At 39.0% G+C, this 15,043-nt stretch overlaps 2 protein-coding genes across 6 annotated transcripts in view; one reads left to right on the top strand and one right to left on the bottom strand.

Moving 5' to 3' along the window:
• The window catches only part of LOC125464408 (uncharacterized), a 79,924-nt gene extending 72,789 nt beyond the window's left edge, over positions 1-7,135 (top strand). For all 3 annotated transcript variants that reach the window (XM_059655346.1, XM_059655343.1, XM_059655351.1), the window contains exons 16-18: positions 307-490; positions 1,422-1,652; positions 6,367-7,135. In XM_059655346.1, the coding sequence (XP_059511329.1) occupies positions 307-490; positions 1,422-1,652; positions 6,367-6,434 (483 nt within the window). In that variant the 3' untranslated portion in view covers positions 6,435-7,135. The remainder of the gene's footprint in view (positions 1-306; positions 491-1,421; positions 1,653-6,366) is intronic.
• A 1,340-nt stretch (positions 7,136-8,475) lies between these two features.
• si:ch211-197h24.6 (uncharacterized) overlaps positions 8,476-15,043 on the bottom strand; it is an 81,415-nt gene continuing 74,847 nt past the window's right edge. For all 3 annotated transcript variants that reach the window (XM_048556118.2, XM_048556128.2, XM_048556137.2), the window contains 2 exons: positions 9,191-9,412; positions 8,476-8,590 (listed from right to left, as the gene is read on the bottom strand). In XM_048556118.2, the coding sequence (XP_048412075.1) occupies positions 8,511-8,590; positions 9,191-9,412 (302 nt within the window). In that variant the 3' untranslated portion in view covers positions 8,476-8,510. The remainder of the gene's footprint in view (positions 8,591-9,190; positions 9,413-15,043) is intronic.

The raw sequence follows: 15,043 nt of genomic DNA, 5'->3' as shown, positions 1-15,043 counted from the left end.
TTAAGTGTTAGGTAGTTAAATCTAATCATCTTTAAATGAACCATCCCTTTTAATTGTTGTGGTGAAGGAAGTCTCAAAATTTTGTAAATTCTAGCCTGCCAGAATGCTTCCTGCAAACATGAAGTGTGTTTATTTGAAAAATAATCACATGTTCAACTTTAATACTTACCTAACATAAATCTAAAAGTGTTTGGGACATTCTGCCTGGATTAGCTAACTTTACAACTGCTCATGTAAAATCTTTTATAGTTCCTTTTAAACATTCTTACTGTATCCAGTAGACTTGTCATGCTTTTCTTCCATCAGAATCAAGACAAAAGACCTCTCTTGGATGAGGAATTGAGACAGCTTCCCAGTATACCAGATGAACATTCAAGATATGAATCTCGCATGCCACATCCAGCTTTGTCACGCCCAACTTCAGGTCCAGTGCCAGGAAACAATCAAAGATACACTGCCAGCTCAACTAGCTTTAGACCTAAATACAAAGGTAAATTGAGCTAAACATTTTGGAATACTGTACCTTCAAAGACTAACAGTAAACCTCATTGTAACAGAATGTAGATTGAATTCCCAACAAGTTTCTATCAGCAATGTAACTGGGGAAATAAATGAAAAGTAAAATTGACCATCAGTCAATGTAGCTCGCCTTTTGGGCTAAAATGCACATCAGTTGTGTACAATTCACAATAAAGTTAGTCCAAGACAATAACAGACTGATGCTGGACATGACCTTGGGTATTATCAAAATGTCTGGACCTATGCGCACTGAATTGAGTACTCTGCTAACTTTAGTCACCGCACAACAAACTAGCACATCATTTGGAAAAGGAACACAGCAGTATTATAAGAATAATCTTGAGTATAAACTGATGAGCTATGATGAAAAATTAACAGAATCTCAAACTGTACAGTCTAGAGAGGATGTTAAGGGACTAAATAACTGAAGTAAAAGTCTTGGTTTGCCTTATGTATTTCTGATGTTCTGTAGACCTGAATGCAGACAGGTTAAATTAATGAAAGTGAAACTTGGTTTGCTCAAGAGGTGATTTTTTAAAAAAATTTGCACAACTATTGCATTTTGTCAATAGGACCTATTCACATGGAATAAAAACAAACGCGGTGGAAAAACTCAGGTTTACAGAGGAGCAACGTTCATGTTTTTCATCCTCTATGACTTGATCTCAACATCTTCAGTGCGTTACTATTCTTTTAACTGCTCAAATTGTTTGCAAATAGAGAATTACTTCACGATAGGAGTAAATTTCATTGACCAAATTTCTTTTTGTCCATAACAAGTGTGAATAATATACAAAACAATTTGAAGCCATAAAACAGTGCGTACGGACTTGTTAAGAAGTTGTACAGGCAAAGCAATATTAATATGTTCAGGACATTTATTGGTTTATTGTATTTTACAGTTGGTGCCTGGAAAAAAGCAGTTGCAATGCAATCTAAAACAAATTTCAAAAGAACAGGTTTTCAATCAAATCGAAGGCCACTGAAACCCTCAACGTTTAACTCCAGTCTGTCAAAATCAAAACATGGTGGTATTTTGACCCCACACCTGCTTAAGGCTGTCCGTGGAATGGATATTAATAAAGCCAGTAAGACCTTGGCTAAACTGTCGAAAACTAATCCAGCATTGAAAGGTGAGAATTGCCTGTCCTTTTAATTTGTCAATTTACATTTGTTCAGTGAAGTTCAGATTTTTGTGACCAAGTACCCAAGTGCACTTTCTGTGTGATTTCATCTATGTAGTAAATACTGATTCTTGTAATCAAATAATTATCATTCCATATATTTTGATTTTTGTTATAATACTGGATCCTTTAGAACTTAGATTTGTATACATTATTTTACTGGGAGATTAACGTACTACTGGAGCTTCTGTAACAACAGTGGCTGTACTTGTGCTATATGGTTCAAAATAGTTCTCACCAACATCTTCTCACAGGAACTTAGTAAGAATAATTGATCTTAGCCAGTGACCCAGAATTTTACTTCACTTTCCACAAATGATTGTGTAGAGAGCTAGTGGAATGCAATAAGGACCAGTGTTGCAGTCTCAACTATTTACAATTTAATGACATGGGTGAAGATTGGTAGAGGAAATCAAGTTGTAAACAGGACAAAGTTCGCAAAGGGATGTAGCTTGATTGATTGAGTGGAGTGGATGAAAAATATGTGGATACAGTACAATGAACTTTAGTAAGAATTTAAAGGTTAAGTATTATTAAGATGAGACTGCTGTGGTACAGATAGATCTGGGTATCCTTGTGTGAATCACAATGTTCGCATGCAGGTACATTGTAGTTTGGAAAGTAATGTGAATAAAGGCTGCTGTTGCAAGAGGGGCGGAATATAAAAACAGGCAAGTCTTACATGAAGTGGAGAGAGTGTGCGCATGTGTGGAACCTGCTGGGAGGATTGCGAGCTGGCTTGAGGTTTCAGCTTTCAGTCATTGGAGTTCAGAAGAATGAAAAGTGAGGCATCATCTTAGTGAGACTTTGTAGATTCTGAGGTAACATCACAGCAGATGCTGAATGTTCTGTCTATTAATTGTACTGCCCAGCTCTTAGGCCATAGACCCTTAGATTATTTATCCGCTTTCATTTTGTAAGTTTAGAATAAATGATCTTGCACTTTCCTTTCAATCAGTGAATTCCAAATTATAAAATCACCATGTTGACTCTGGTTCTTTTTGCTCTGCAAACCATCTGACCAAGGGGAACAGCTTCCTTTTAGTTATTCTATGAATAAAAAAATTAAATTGCTCCATAATGTGCTGTTAAAGAAGGCAACTCAACTTCACTAACCTCTCTACATAATTGATGTTCATCATCTTTGGGACCATTGCATCTTCTCTCAAACCTTGACATGCTCCCTAATTTTTACTACTGGATGTTCTGGTCAGTGGAAATGCCACTGACTGCAAAGATAATTGCTACCTTCGTTTTTTTTTTCTGTCCTTGCAGCTAGGTCTGACTTTGCTGCGCTATCAAATTCTCATAGTTATCCATAGAAAATAGTGAAGACGCATTTTTTTATTTTTTTGGCTGTCACATCGGTTTTAAAGATCAGCGTGGAGGCAATGGTGGTGTGGAATGGGCTTTTCTTGTTGACCACAGAATCAGTATCACTCAAAATTGCTTATTTCTGAAACTGAAGTTACTGTCAAAGAGATTTTCAGATCACTTTCTGTCGTTCAAACCACCAATGCACACCAGCAGTGAATGTCTGTGGCATAAGAATATCTAAGCTTTAAGCAATGATTTCTGCATATAAATTCAAAAATCACTCCACTCCCTTATTCTATTTAAAATTGCCCGTGCCCTCTTGATGTTTTTTTCACTGTTTGCTGTATATTGAAAGTTGAGGGTGTACAGGTTGAAATTTTTCTGTACACATCAAAGTCTAACTCATTTAATAACCCGAGGAAACATCACTGATAGCTTTCCTTCAGTCCAATTAAGTTGGCACTGTGGTTTCTGCTTTGAGTTCTTTACCAATTCAGATCTACATTTTGAAAGCCTTTTAATCAAAAGCTTCAAATTTGCTAGCCAGTTGATTTATGTGGTGCTTTTATCAAATGTCTTAAAGACCATCAACTATCTTGATTACATCATCAAATAAGTTAACGAATTTCCTCTGGCATCTTTTGGATTTTTTTCATAAGTTTGGTCCTGGGACTGAGTTGGTTGTCCTGTGAAGAGAAGCTGAGCAAATTGGGTCTAGATTTTGTGGAATTTAGAAAAATGAGAGGTGATCTTGTTGTAACATTTATGATGATGAAGGACTTTGACATGGTAGGTATTGCTGCTCTGGTTGGGAAATCTAGAGCAAGGGGACACATTCTCAAGTTTGGGGCCAGTAATTTAAGATGAGAAATTTCACTTAAGGGTTAAGCACTTTCAGAATTCCATATTCCAGTGGGTTATGATAGTCATATTTGACAAATATGCTAGAGTTCTTTTGAGGATATAACTAGTAAATGTACTGTATCAAGATTTCCTGAAGATAGTCAACAAATTTTCACAATTATTGTACAGGTTAGGACCTCACTGTATTGGGAGTAGTGTCTGAGCATGGATTGAGAATTGACTAGGACTATAAGGCATAGGAGCCATTTCAGTTTAATGAGTTTGCTCTCTAATCAGAGATCATGGCTGATCTGATAGATTGTCAACTCTCCATAACCCTTGATTCCTTTACTGATGATTTAAAAAGTATACCTCAGAGAGCTGCTGAAGCTGGGCCCTTAAGAATTTTACAGACTCACTATCCTGAGAAATTTGCCGCCCTCTCTCATGTGAGATTCATTATTTTGAGATTATGCCCTCGGTCCTGGACATTCCCCGCTCAGGGTAACAGCCTCTCTGCACCTTCCTTGTCAAAGTCCTTTTAAAAATCCTATGTTTCAATTAGGTCAGTTGTTAAATTCTTAAATTCCAAATAGTAAAGGCCCAACCTATTCAGCATCCTCTGTCTTTTATTAGCCACATGAACCTTTTCTGAACTGCCCCAAATACCAGGAAAACTTTCCTTGGACAAAGGACACACAACTGTATGAGTATTGCAGCTGCGGTCTTGCTAGTGCCTTGTATAATTTTAGTGAAATCTTTTTTTAAAAAATGTCATCCCCTTTGAAATACAGGCCAATATTCCAGCTGCCTTCCCCATTACCTACTGAATTTGGTTCTTAGCTGTGAGTTCTCACCAATGAATTACCAAGGTTTCTGTTCGGTAACTTTCTGAAGTCCTCATTGAAATAAATTTTCAACTCCTATATTCTTACCACATTATATGACATGAACAACTATTTTTCCCACTTTCTGAACCTATGACCATTTGCAGACTATCTTCTGCATCACTTGCCTTTCCCCTATTTTTGCTTCTGTAAAGTAGCTGCAGTACATTCCCTTTTCTCATTTGAGTCATTAATTTACACACCCTGTATGTGGACTCTGGATTAATAGGCCTTTTTCAAGTTATCACTTATTTCTTCATGAATGATTTAGAGGAAGGGGGCAGACTTAAATTTGCTGATGATAATGAATGGGGAGTGCATGCAGTGGGGACATGAGAGCTGCAAGGCTTATACCAGTTGAGAGTAAGCAAAAACTTGGCTAATAGAGATTAAGGTAGGAAAATGTGAAGTCCTGCACTTTAGTAGGAAGAAGCAAAAGGCAGACTATTACTTAAGTGGTGAGGGATTCCAAAAATATGCAGTCCAAGGTGTTCTTGTGCATGATACACTAACAGTTCACATGCAGTTGCATCAAGTAATTAAGCCACATTAAGGATTACTTGAGGGTTATACCTTTTTTTTAAAAAAAATGAAGTTTTGTTCCAACTGTACAATGTGTTGGTTAGGCTACAGAATACTGTGTACGGTTTTGGACCATGTATTTTAAGAAGGGATATAATCGGTGTTGAAGGCAGCTCAGAGGTTCACCAGGTCGATTCCCAGGATGAAGGTTTTATCAAGAACAGCTAAACCAATGAGGCCATTATCTATTAGAATTTAGAAGAATGACGGATGACCTTATTGAAACATCCTGAGGGTAGAAGTTGAGATGTTTTGTCTAGTGGATTTAGTAACAGCATAAAGGGGAAACACACTTTTTGAACTAAGGTGCAAAGTAATTTCTTCTCCTACAGAGTCAGTGTTTGGAGTGGAGGTATTTAAAAGAGAAACTAGGTAGGGAAGTTGACATCTATGAGGACCTGGGACAAGTTAGAGGTAAATGGCCTACTCCTGTTCCTATTTCTCATGAAATGTATTTAATGCTGAGATGGACAGATCTGGGGAATAGGTGACGCAGTTTAAAGCCCAAGGTTTGCATTGATGGCAGAACAACTTTGTTCACACGCCCCTTTTCTTTAATAAAAAGGGGAATACTCGAGTTAAGATTCTGTACCCTCAATTCACCAGCACCCTTCAGTCCAACCAATCCTATGCTGAATGTAATTCCAAACAAACTAGTCCAACCTGCCTGCTCCTGGCCCATATCCCTCCAACCATCTTTCAAATATTATAAGTGTACCCCCATCCACACACAAACCATCCTTTGTTAAAAAAGCCCTCCTGTTGTCTTAAATATTTGTCCTTTCATCTTTAGAAAAAAAGTGCTCCCTCAGGTGTGGGATTTCAAGACAACTACCATTAACTGTATCTATACCCCCTCATTATTTTATAAACTTCATGAAGGTCCTTTCTCAACCTTCTCTGCTCCAGTGGAAAAAAAAAAGTCCCAGCCTATCTTTATCTAACTGCCACCTTCCATACCCAGCAACATGATCTTTGGTAATTGTTTTAAATTGCTGTGCACTTCACTTCATACTAATTTCCTTTGTTTCTAGGAATGAAGGTCTCTGGCTTGGTTAATGTGCTGGTGGAGGCTGGTGTGCTGAAGAATATGCAGACTTAAGACCAGCACCAGCTGAAGAAGTGGAGTTGGTGATTACATGAGAACATCAGGAGGACTGTAATAAAGATCTAGATTTCTGCTTGTTGTGAGCCATTAAGCTTTTAGACTATTGTCTTAGATAACCACTGATAAAACTGAAGGTGTTAATTGAATTCAGTTGGAGGAAAAAAAACTAGACTAGCTTGTATGAAATAAGCTTATTTTTTCATATCCTTGGGTGGTGAAACATTATGGAATGTCAAATGTTTTGTTGCATTTTTCTTAATGCTGATGTACATTTCTGCAAGTAGTGTTTTGTTTAACATGTTCTACTTGGTGTACAGATTGTACAATGAAACTTTGCACCTGAGTTCATTTGTGAACTGCAGTGACATCCCTCTTCACCTGGATTATGTCACATTAAAGTTGTGTACTAAATTGTATTGCAGTAAATTCAAAAGTTCAAGAAATGTTATTATGTTGCTATGCTCATGGATTTAAATTATAAATTTTAGTGCTGTAATTCAAAATTGTTCATAAATTAGATGTCAGTTTCATAATCTAAATTCTTATTAATTTTATGCCTTTAAGCAGAGAATAATCTACAAGGAATAACATTCTGAAACTCAATGATTTCAAAGATGGAACACTGGCATTAAAAAAATTGATGTAACTAGTCCTTAGCAAAAAGTTACTAAAATACAATAAAATGTATTTTCAAATTGCTTTGCTTCGTTTTCTAAACAAGTTGGAGTAAGATGAAATCGGAAATTGTTCTGTAAACACAAACAATTGCTTTGATTTTTTTGAGACAACCCGAGTTGTGCATTGTGCCAAAAACACAGCATTATATAGCTGTACACAGGACAGAGGAAATGGAGTTTTGTTTGTAGTTCCACTGGTTTGTCCTGCCATGCAGTCCAAAAATACAGCTTGTTTACATTAGCTCTTAAATGTAACTTGTACCGGTGAGTACTGAAACTGGATACTCAACAAAATGCTTCAACACAGGAAAAACAGAACCCCCAAGTTAATAGGCATACAATATTTATTTCATTCAAACCACTGAAGAGGAAAGATTACATCAGAACAAAAAAGATCTCTAATGATTGCCCTCCTGCTCAAAAAGGTATTTAACTGAGAAAAGAAACTTTTGGCAAATGACTGACAAAAGCATAATACCATTCCTTGCAGCATGTATTGTTAGAAAAAGTGGAATTTAAAAATTTAAGATAGAAAAGACAATTTTGAATCAGGCAACCAGAAAATGGAAAATAATCCTTCACACAACTACACATTAAGCTCTTGAATCTGTAAAACATGAACTCTGAATAAACACTGGCTAAATTGTTTGAAGCCACCATTTTTTAAATATATACATGTTAGGCAATTAATGAACTGTTCTTATTTTCTATGTTCATGGCAAATTGATCAAGCAGAATTCCAGCAGCCATTTGAGGGTACAGGTAAGTATATTGCTAGAAATATTTGCTTTATAAAATTCATAAGAAATCCTTGAAGTAATAAAATAAACCTTCCAAAAGCAAGGTATCAGTTCACAACGAATTGTTTGGACCTGGCCTAGAGACATTGATGCCAATGTAAAAACTAACAGGTACGAAGAGGTCAGTCTATATTCAAAAGATTTGCTTCACTTACCTAGGTCTCCAAATTCCTGCTACAAATAAAATAGTTTGAGTTTGTTTTTAAATAACTGAGAATCTAATTAACAATTCTAATATTGAGCTTGGGGCTTATTTTCAGAACAGTGCCAGTACTATTTTAATTATTAAAATGCTCTATCTTTGCAATTCTAACAATTTCAGCTAACTTTGAAATCTAGAAGGCTGAAATTCCGTGCAACCAGAATGAAAAGATCTACGTTGAAGTTGTAAATCAACAGTACTCTAGAAAGGTTAATGCTTTTATTCAGATATACTTAACTGACATTTTAACATAATGGAATGCACAAAACAAGCCTTTTTTCCCCCCTAATCAAATCTTATATAAAAGGATGTTTTTAGTGATCCATTGCTGTAGCCCAAGATGTCCAGATATTTTTGATGGTTTTGATGACCAACTGGATAGGACACTGAATTATGGTATATCTTCCTTTGGTCTTTTACTAAGCACACCAGCCTCCATCAGCACAGTAACCAAGGTTGAAATTCGTATACCTAGAAAGAAAATAGAGGTATTGATTATCACAGCTTGTAATTAATCATTACTGAGTATAAGTGTTGCTGAAAAGACACATTTTGCCAAAGCTTTTCATTTTATGACAAGTCCCTGGAATACCTCTTCACCACAAAACATTTATACTGCAGATTAGAGAATTTTGCCTGGATAATTTTTAAGCTAAGAGTCAGAAACGTCTGGATTTTCTAACTTCATCTGAACTCTTTTGGAAGGCTCCAAATACAGGGCAATTTTCAGTCAGAAAATTCAATTTCCCAGGCAATTCTGTGGGATTTTATAAGATTCCAACATGCAACTTGTCTGCGCTGCTCCAACAATCGGACTAGTGGAGTGTCTCAGCAAAATAATTCAGAACTAACGCAAGCAGTTATCCTGTAAGTCCTATAAAAGTTATCATTCATTAATTACCATCAAACAATAGATTAGTTAATCTTTCATCTCACTGATAATTATGGAATATTTATTTTGCACTGCATTTATTATGTCAAAAAGGCACTTAAATTTGGCTGTGCAGCAATTTGGAACCCCAAAATAATATAGTTTAGTTAAATCTTTTAACAGTTTAAAAAGTTGTTTACCTTCAAATGCAGGATTGTTGGCCGCCAGTCTAGTGAGTGTATTAGTAACTGTACTTTCATCCATCCCGCGAATAGAACTTAGCAGTGACGTGCTCAGGAGGTTGCTGTGTATCGATGCACCAGTGTTACGTACTGCAGAATGGTATGAGGAGCTTCTGGTCAGAGAACCAGATGATGAATATTCAGCAGACTCCCTCATACTTTTACCCCTGTCAGAATAGCCTACAAAGTACATAAATTAATTGAATGATCAATCTATTGGCATTCAATTTATCTGTAAAATGCAAGATACAAAAGTGTGTTAATCAAAAGGAACAGAAACAAATTGCAAAAGAACTTACAGCTGTAGATTTTCATGGATAGACATTTATTTTCATTTTACTAAGTTTTCACCTGTACAATAATCGTGTTTATGGATTGGATGCAAGTATAAAACCTTTTCTGCCACGTTTGAGGAAGCAGTTTGCAATGAAAAGCAAAAACTGGTGGCTGAACCTATTTAAAAATGAAAACTGTCACTTATTAACAACCAGGGGAGTCCTAACATATTATCTGTTGTTTAAACTTCCATAATCTAACCAACTGAGCCCCTTCACTCCAGTTGGTATAACCTTTGGCAAGAAAGGAATCTAGGATGGAACCTGCTTTTTTTCATGTTCTTCAGATGTGGACAGCTGGTAATTCGTGCCCATTCCTGGTTGCCCTGAGGTGGTATTGAGCTCTCAGAACAGCTATGTCCTTGTGATAACGATGCTCCCGCAGTTCTAGAACCTGGAGTAGGTGACGATGCTGACCTAGAATCTCCAAAAGAAACAAGTCACTTTGGAGATGATAATGCTCCCACTTTTCTGTTCTGGCTCCTGTTATTTAAAAGTAAGAAAGAGTAAAGACATACTATTTGAATTAATAATTTGGGCTGTGCATTTTACACGATACCTACCGCTTCTGCAGGATGTGCGCTAATGATGGAACTACTGGAAGCACAGTGCAACGGCAGAAGCATCAACTAAGCAAATTGATGTGCCTTGGACCGCAACTTTTATATGTTTGCACTCACCCAGATAACACTAATTTATGGAGCAACTGGGGAGCTCTATGAACATTGATCAGCATACCAAGGCAAGGGTTATTTCTAGAAACTGCTGCATCGCACAGACCTCTTGTCTGCACAGGAGCAGGAAAAATTAGAAAGAACGTTGTGGTAAGAATTCCATCAAAATGATTTGACAGTCTTGTAGATGGACACTGACTTTAAAGGATTTGATGAGCTACTCACAGAGAGACCAATTTGCTAATCTTTCAGGCCTGGTCACAAATCAGCTGGTCCAACTGAGCTTCTAGTTAGTGATTATCAAAATAATGCTAATAGTTGAGGGTTAGTGAAAATCAACAGCAGAAGGTTCAAGTCAGATAAAGATGGTCATGATCTGGAATTAAGAGAACACAGCAATTGCCTGCACTTGTCCGAACAAGCATGGATATTTTCCATTTCCTCTGTAGGCAGTCACGAACTGCTTCTTTTGGAGAAATTCTGAATACAGCTGAACCCTACAGAATTATCAAAAAAGTAATCATGACAGATGGTTTCTAAGGATTTAGCTGAAGATTATTGACCCAAAACCACTCTGGAGCAGTAATAGCTGGTATCTAACAGCCATGATAATGTTCTTTTATGTCAGGTCTGACAAAGCAAAGATTAGCCTTCCACATTATTAACTTCTGTTTAGCCAACAATCTTTGTTGCCATAATTCAATAGGAACTAAATGTTTAGGGTAGCTAATCTCATCCTTCCTCTATCATTCAGATTTCACATGTCTGGAGCAAGGCCATAATGGAGTGGTTATCAGTCAAGCAATATGGAAACTGCACATGTGCAGTCAGTGATGTCACCTGGTCGTAAGACAGCCTGTTGGAAAGCCTGTTGGAAAGTCTGCACGTGACAATGATGTCACCACACAGTGTGCAAAGATGTCATCCTGTGCATATGTTGCAGACATGGGGGTATTGGAGAGATGCAGGGAATGGCATTGCTAGGTCAAAACAAAAAAAAGTTATTTTGTCATGCAGTCTATTTTCCATCCAGCCAATGCAATCTTACATAGCCAGCTGCTTGCATTGCTCGCATATGATGTCATCCTTATTCTTCTCTGCCCTGCCTAAAGATGGTGCTCAGAGAAACACAACCAGGTCATAATGAGATTGAGAAACAGTCTTGACAGGACCAAATTACTGGTGAGTAAATATTATTTGCAAGTATCTTGATGATCATTAAAAACAAGTTAGGAGTACTAGGCCTTTCGGCCCCTACAACCTGCTCAGCCATGGCTGATCTATTTGTCTCATGAATCCCACATTCCCATCTACCCTGATATCCTCTTACTCCCCTGCCTATCAAAAGCCTATCCACCTCCTCAAAAATATTAAATGACACTGTCTCAAAACTTAGGAGGCAGTCACAAAACCACACAACCCTCAGGGAAAAAAAAATGAAAGTGAAGCAGAGGCCCAAATTTTCCAACAGCCAGTTCCTATTCCAGCATAAATAGGAGTTGGGCATCAAGACCCTGTGGAATCGCCACTGTTGCAGACTCAAACAACTGTCTTGAGAAATTTAAGATTCCACTCACTGTACATTTCCATTTGACAGAGATTTCAGAGAGTACTGATGAAATTAAGGAAAGTTAGACGATTAGACGATGTATTTAACTCCAGAGTAACTGCTCAACTGATGCCATACTCACCTCTCATACCGCCAATTACAGCTTCCCCCCTGCCCCGGCTATTTGGATTCTTAAAATCCTGACCCAACATGTCCCTGGAAGTAATACACATCCCCTGCATTGATCTGTGGCTGAATTCTCTTCCTGCGCCACTGTACACCCATCCATCCTCTGCCCTGCTCCACACCTGACCTTCCTTGCCACCAATGTCACTAAATCAGACTCCCAACACCTTACCCTCGTGCCTGACATGCCTCCCTACCTCCTCCCCCTCCAACCACCACCAAACACTACCAGGTGCCCACTGAGCTTGATCTGACCACAAGCCATAACATTCCTCACTGTCGGCCTCAACCTCCCACCCACCCAGTCTACCCTTCACACTGCACTAGATATCTAGCTCCTTGCCACCTTGCATTCTACCCACTTGACACCTTACTCCTAACTGAACTGGCACCGTACCAAACAGGAACATTAGGTATCGAACATCCTACGCTGGCACCCTAGCCCTCTGGTGTTCTAATTCCTGGCACAATATGCCTACTCAAGTGGCACTATAATGCCCCACTTACCAGGCACCCTACCCTTTAGGCATCCCAATCACTGGCACCCTACCACTACCTAGCTGGAATCGTAATCCTCACCTACATGGCATCCTATTCGCCCACCTATCTGCCTCTCTATCCTCCCAGAACCCCAGACTTACATTATGTACTTACTGTTTGATAGCAGGTAAAAGCAACTGTCAGGGTCTTTAAATTTCTTATTATGGAGCTGGCTTCTATAAAAGGGAGTATGCTTTGACTTAAAGTGTTTTGCACTTTTCAGAACAAGTATAGCTCTGCTTTTCTGAAGAAACCCTGATCAGAATCTCCTACGCAAAAATGTGCAGCTCCCAATTTTCATTTAAAAAAGGGTGGAACAGCAATATGCATGAGACTGCACTCTTCAGAAAATCCAGCTGATAATTTTCAAATCAGGACTGTGCATTCATCCACAAGAAATGTCATCTCCACATTAATGTCAAGGTCACCCAGGTCATGTGTACTTGAATCAAGACAACATTCCTCATAAGAGACCCTCTCATTCCAGGTCATTAAAGTGCTGCATTAATGTACTGCAATCCTCAAATTTGTTCAATCCCTCTTGTAATAATGCATAGCATTCCACTAGCTTAATTACTTGCTGGTGCCTGCATATTGGCATTGTGACTCTTGCACTAGAGCACGTAAATCCTCCTGTATCTCAGAATTCTGCAATTCATCTCCATGTATTCTTCTTACTAAAGTAAAGAGTTTCACATTTTCCCACATAATACTCCATTTGCCAATATTTTCCCCACTCACTTGTCTTTGTCCATCTGCAACCTCAAGTCCTTTTTCACAATGTACTTTCCTACCTATGTCAATAATAACGGCTAAATAAGATTTTATCATGTTTCTTCTTGAGGATGGGATACAACTGTGAAACTGAATGTGTTGTGTAGCTGTCAAAGCGCTGTTGGAACGGCTGAAGTGATTAATTGAAGTATTTGTAGAAAATTGGATAACTAATCTATGGTGAGGTGACGATATCTTATCACAAAAATCTGAGCAATTTATACTTTCGTCATCATCTATTATGAGCAATAGTTTTAACAAAAGTCGCATTAGCATGACAGAACAATCAAGTTTACAGCACGGGAGACTATTCATCACGGAGTTAACGTTTCGGGTCCAGTGACCCTTCCTCACAACCCTTCAGCGTCACCCGACCCGAAACATTAACTCTGTTTTCTCTTCCACAGATGCTGCGAGACCTGCTGAGCATTTCTAGCAACATTGTTTTCGTTCCTGGTTTACAGCACCCGCAGTTCTTTTGGTTTTTAATAGACTTCATCACGCTAGATTCATGCTGTTTTCTGCTAATGATCCAAAACTTATCCCACTGACCCCTGTTCTGTCATTTTTTTGTATATTCTGGTGTTATAAAGATTTATCCATTGTTTTCCCATAAAAGATATACCAGTCTCTGCTTTTGTGTCAAAGCAGGCTGAACGTCAATATTCCTGTACAAAATCATTCATCATAAACACTTTCCTTGTTTATGAGATACATGCACCCACTCTCAACTAATTCAAGCTCCTTTCTAACATAAAAACCACTTCTAAAATTTTTTCTTTATTTTGCATTGCGGACCAAAATGGGAAGACAATACTGCTTCAAACCAAGAAAACTGTGGAAGGCAATGTTGCAGTTTTAAAACAGTTACTGGAACTCACTGCGAGTTACATTTCCACAGTGATAATGGAAACTGGGTTAAAACCAGCTAGAAACTGATGTCCATTTCAAGCCCACTGACTCCCACAGCTACCTAGAATACTCCCGCCCACCCTCCTGCAAAAATTCCGTCCCCTATTCCCAATTCCTCCACCTCCGCCGCATCTGCTCCCAGGATGAGGTATTCCACTCCTGCACATCCCAGATGTCCACGTTCTTCCAGGACCGCAACTTTCCCCCCGCAGTGGTCGAGAATGCCCTTGACTACGTCTCCCGCATCACATCCTTCACACCCCGCCCCACCACAACCGCCCCAAGAGGATCCCCCTCGTTCTCACATACCACCCCACCAACCTCCGGATACAACGCATCATCCTCCGACACTTGCACCATCTACAATCCGACCCCACCACCCAAGACATTTTCCATCCCCATTCTTGTCTGCCTTCCAGAGAGACCACTCTCTCCGCGACTCACTTGTCCCCTCCACACTCCCCTCCAACCCCACCACACCCAGCACCTTCCCCTGCAACCACAGGAAGTGCTACACTTGCCCCCACACCTCCTCCCTCACCCCTATCCCAGGCCCCAAGATGACTTTCCATATTAAGCAGAGGTTCATCTGCACATCTGCCAACGTGGTATACTGTATCCACTGTACCCGGTGTGGCTTCATCTACATTGGGGAAACCAAGCGGAGGCTTGGGGACCACTTTGCAGAACACCTCCACTCGATTTGCAACAAACAACTGCACCTCCCAGTCGCGAACCATTTTAACTCCCCCTCCCATTCCTCAGACGACATGTCCATCATGGGCCTCCTGCAGTGCCACAATGATGCCACCCGAAGGTCGCAAGAGCAGCAACTCCTATT

This window comes from Stegostoma tigrinum, chromosome 2 (assembly GCF_030684315.1).
Source record: "Stegostoma tigrinum isolate sSteTig4 chromosome 2, sSteTig4.hap1, whole genome shotgun sequence".
Classification (NCBI taxonomy): Eukaryota; Metazoa; Chordata; class Chondrichthyes; order Orectolobiformes; family Stegostomatidae; genus Stegostoma; species Stegostoma tigrinum.
This window is presented reverse-complemented; position numbering and strand designations above follow the sequence as displayed.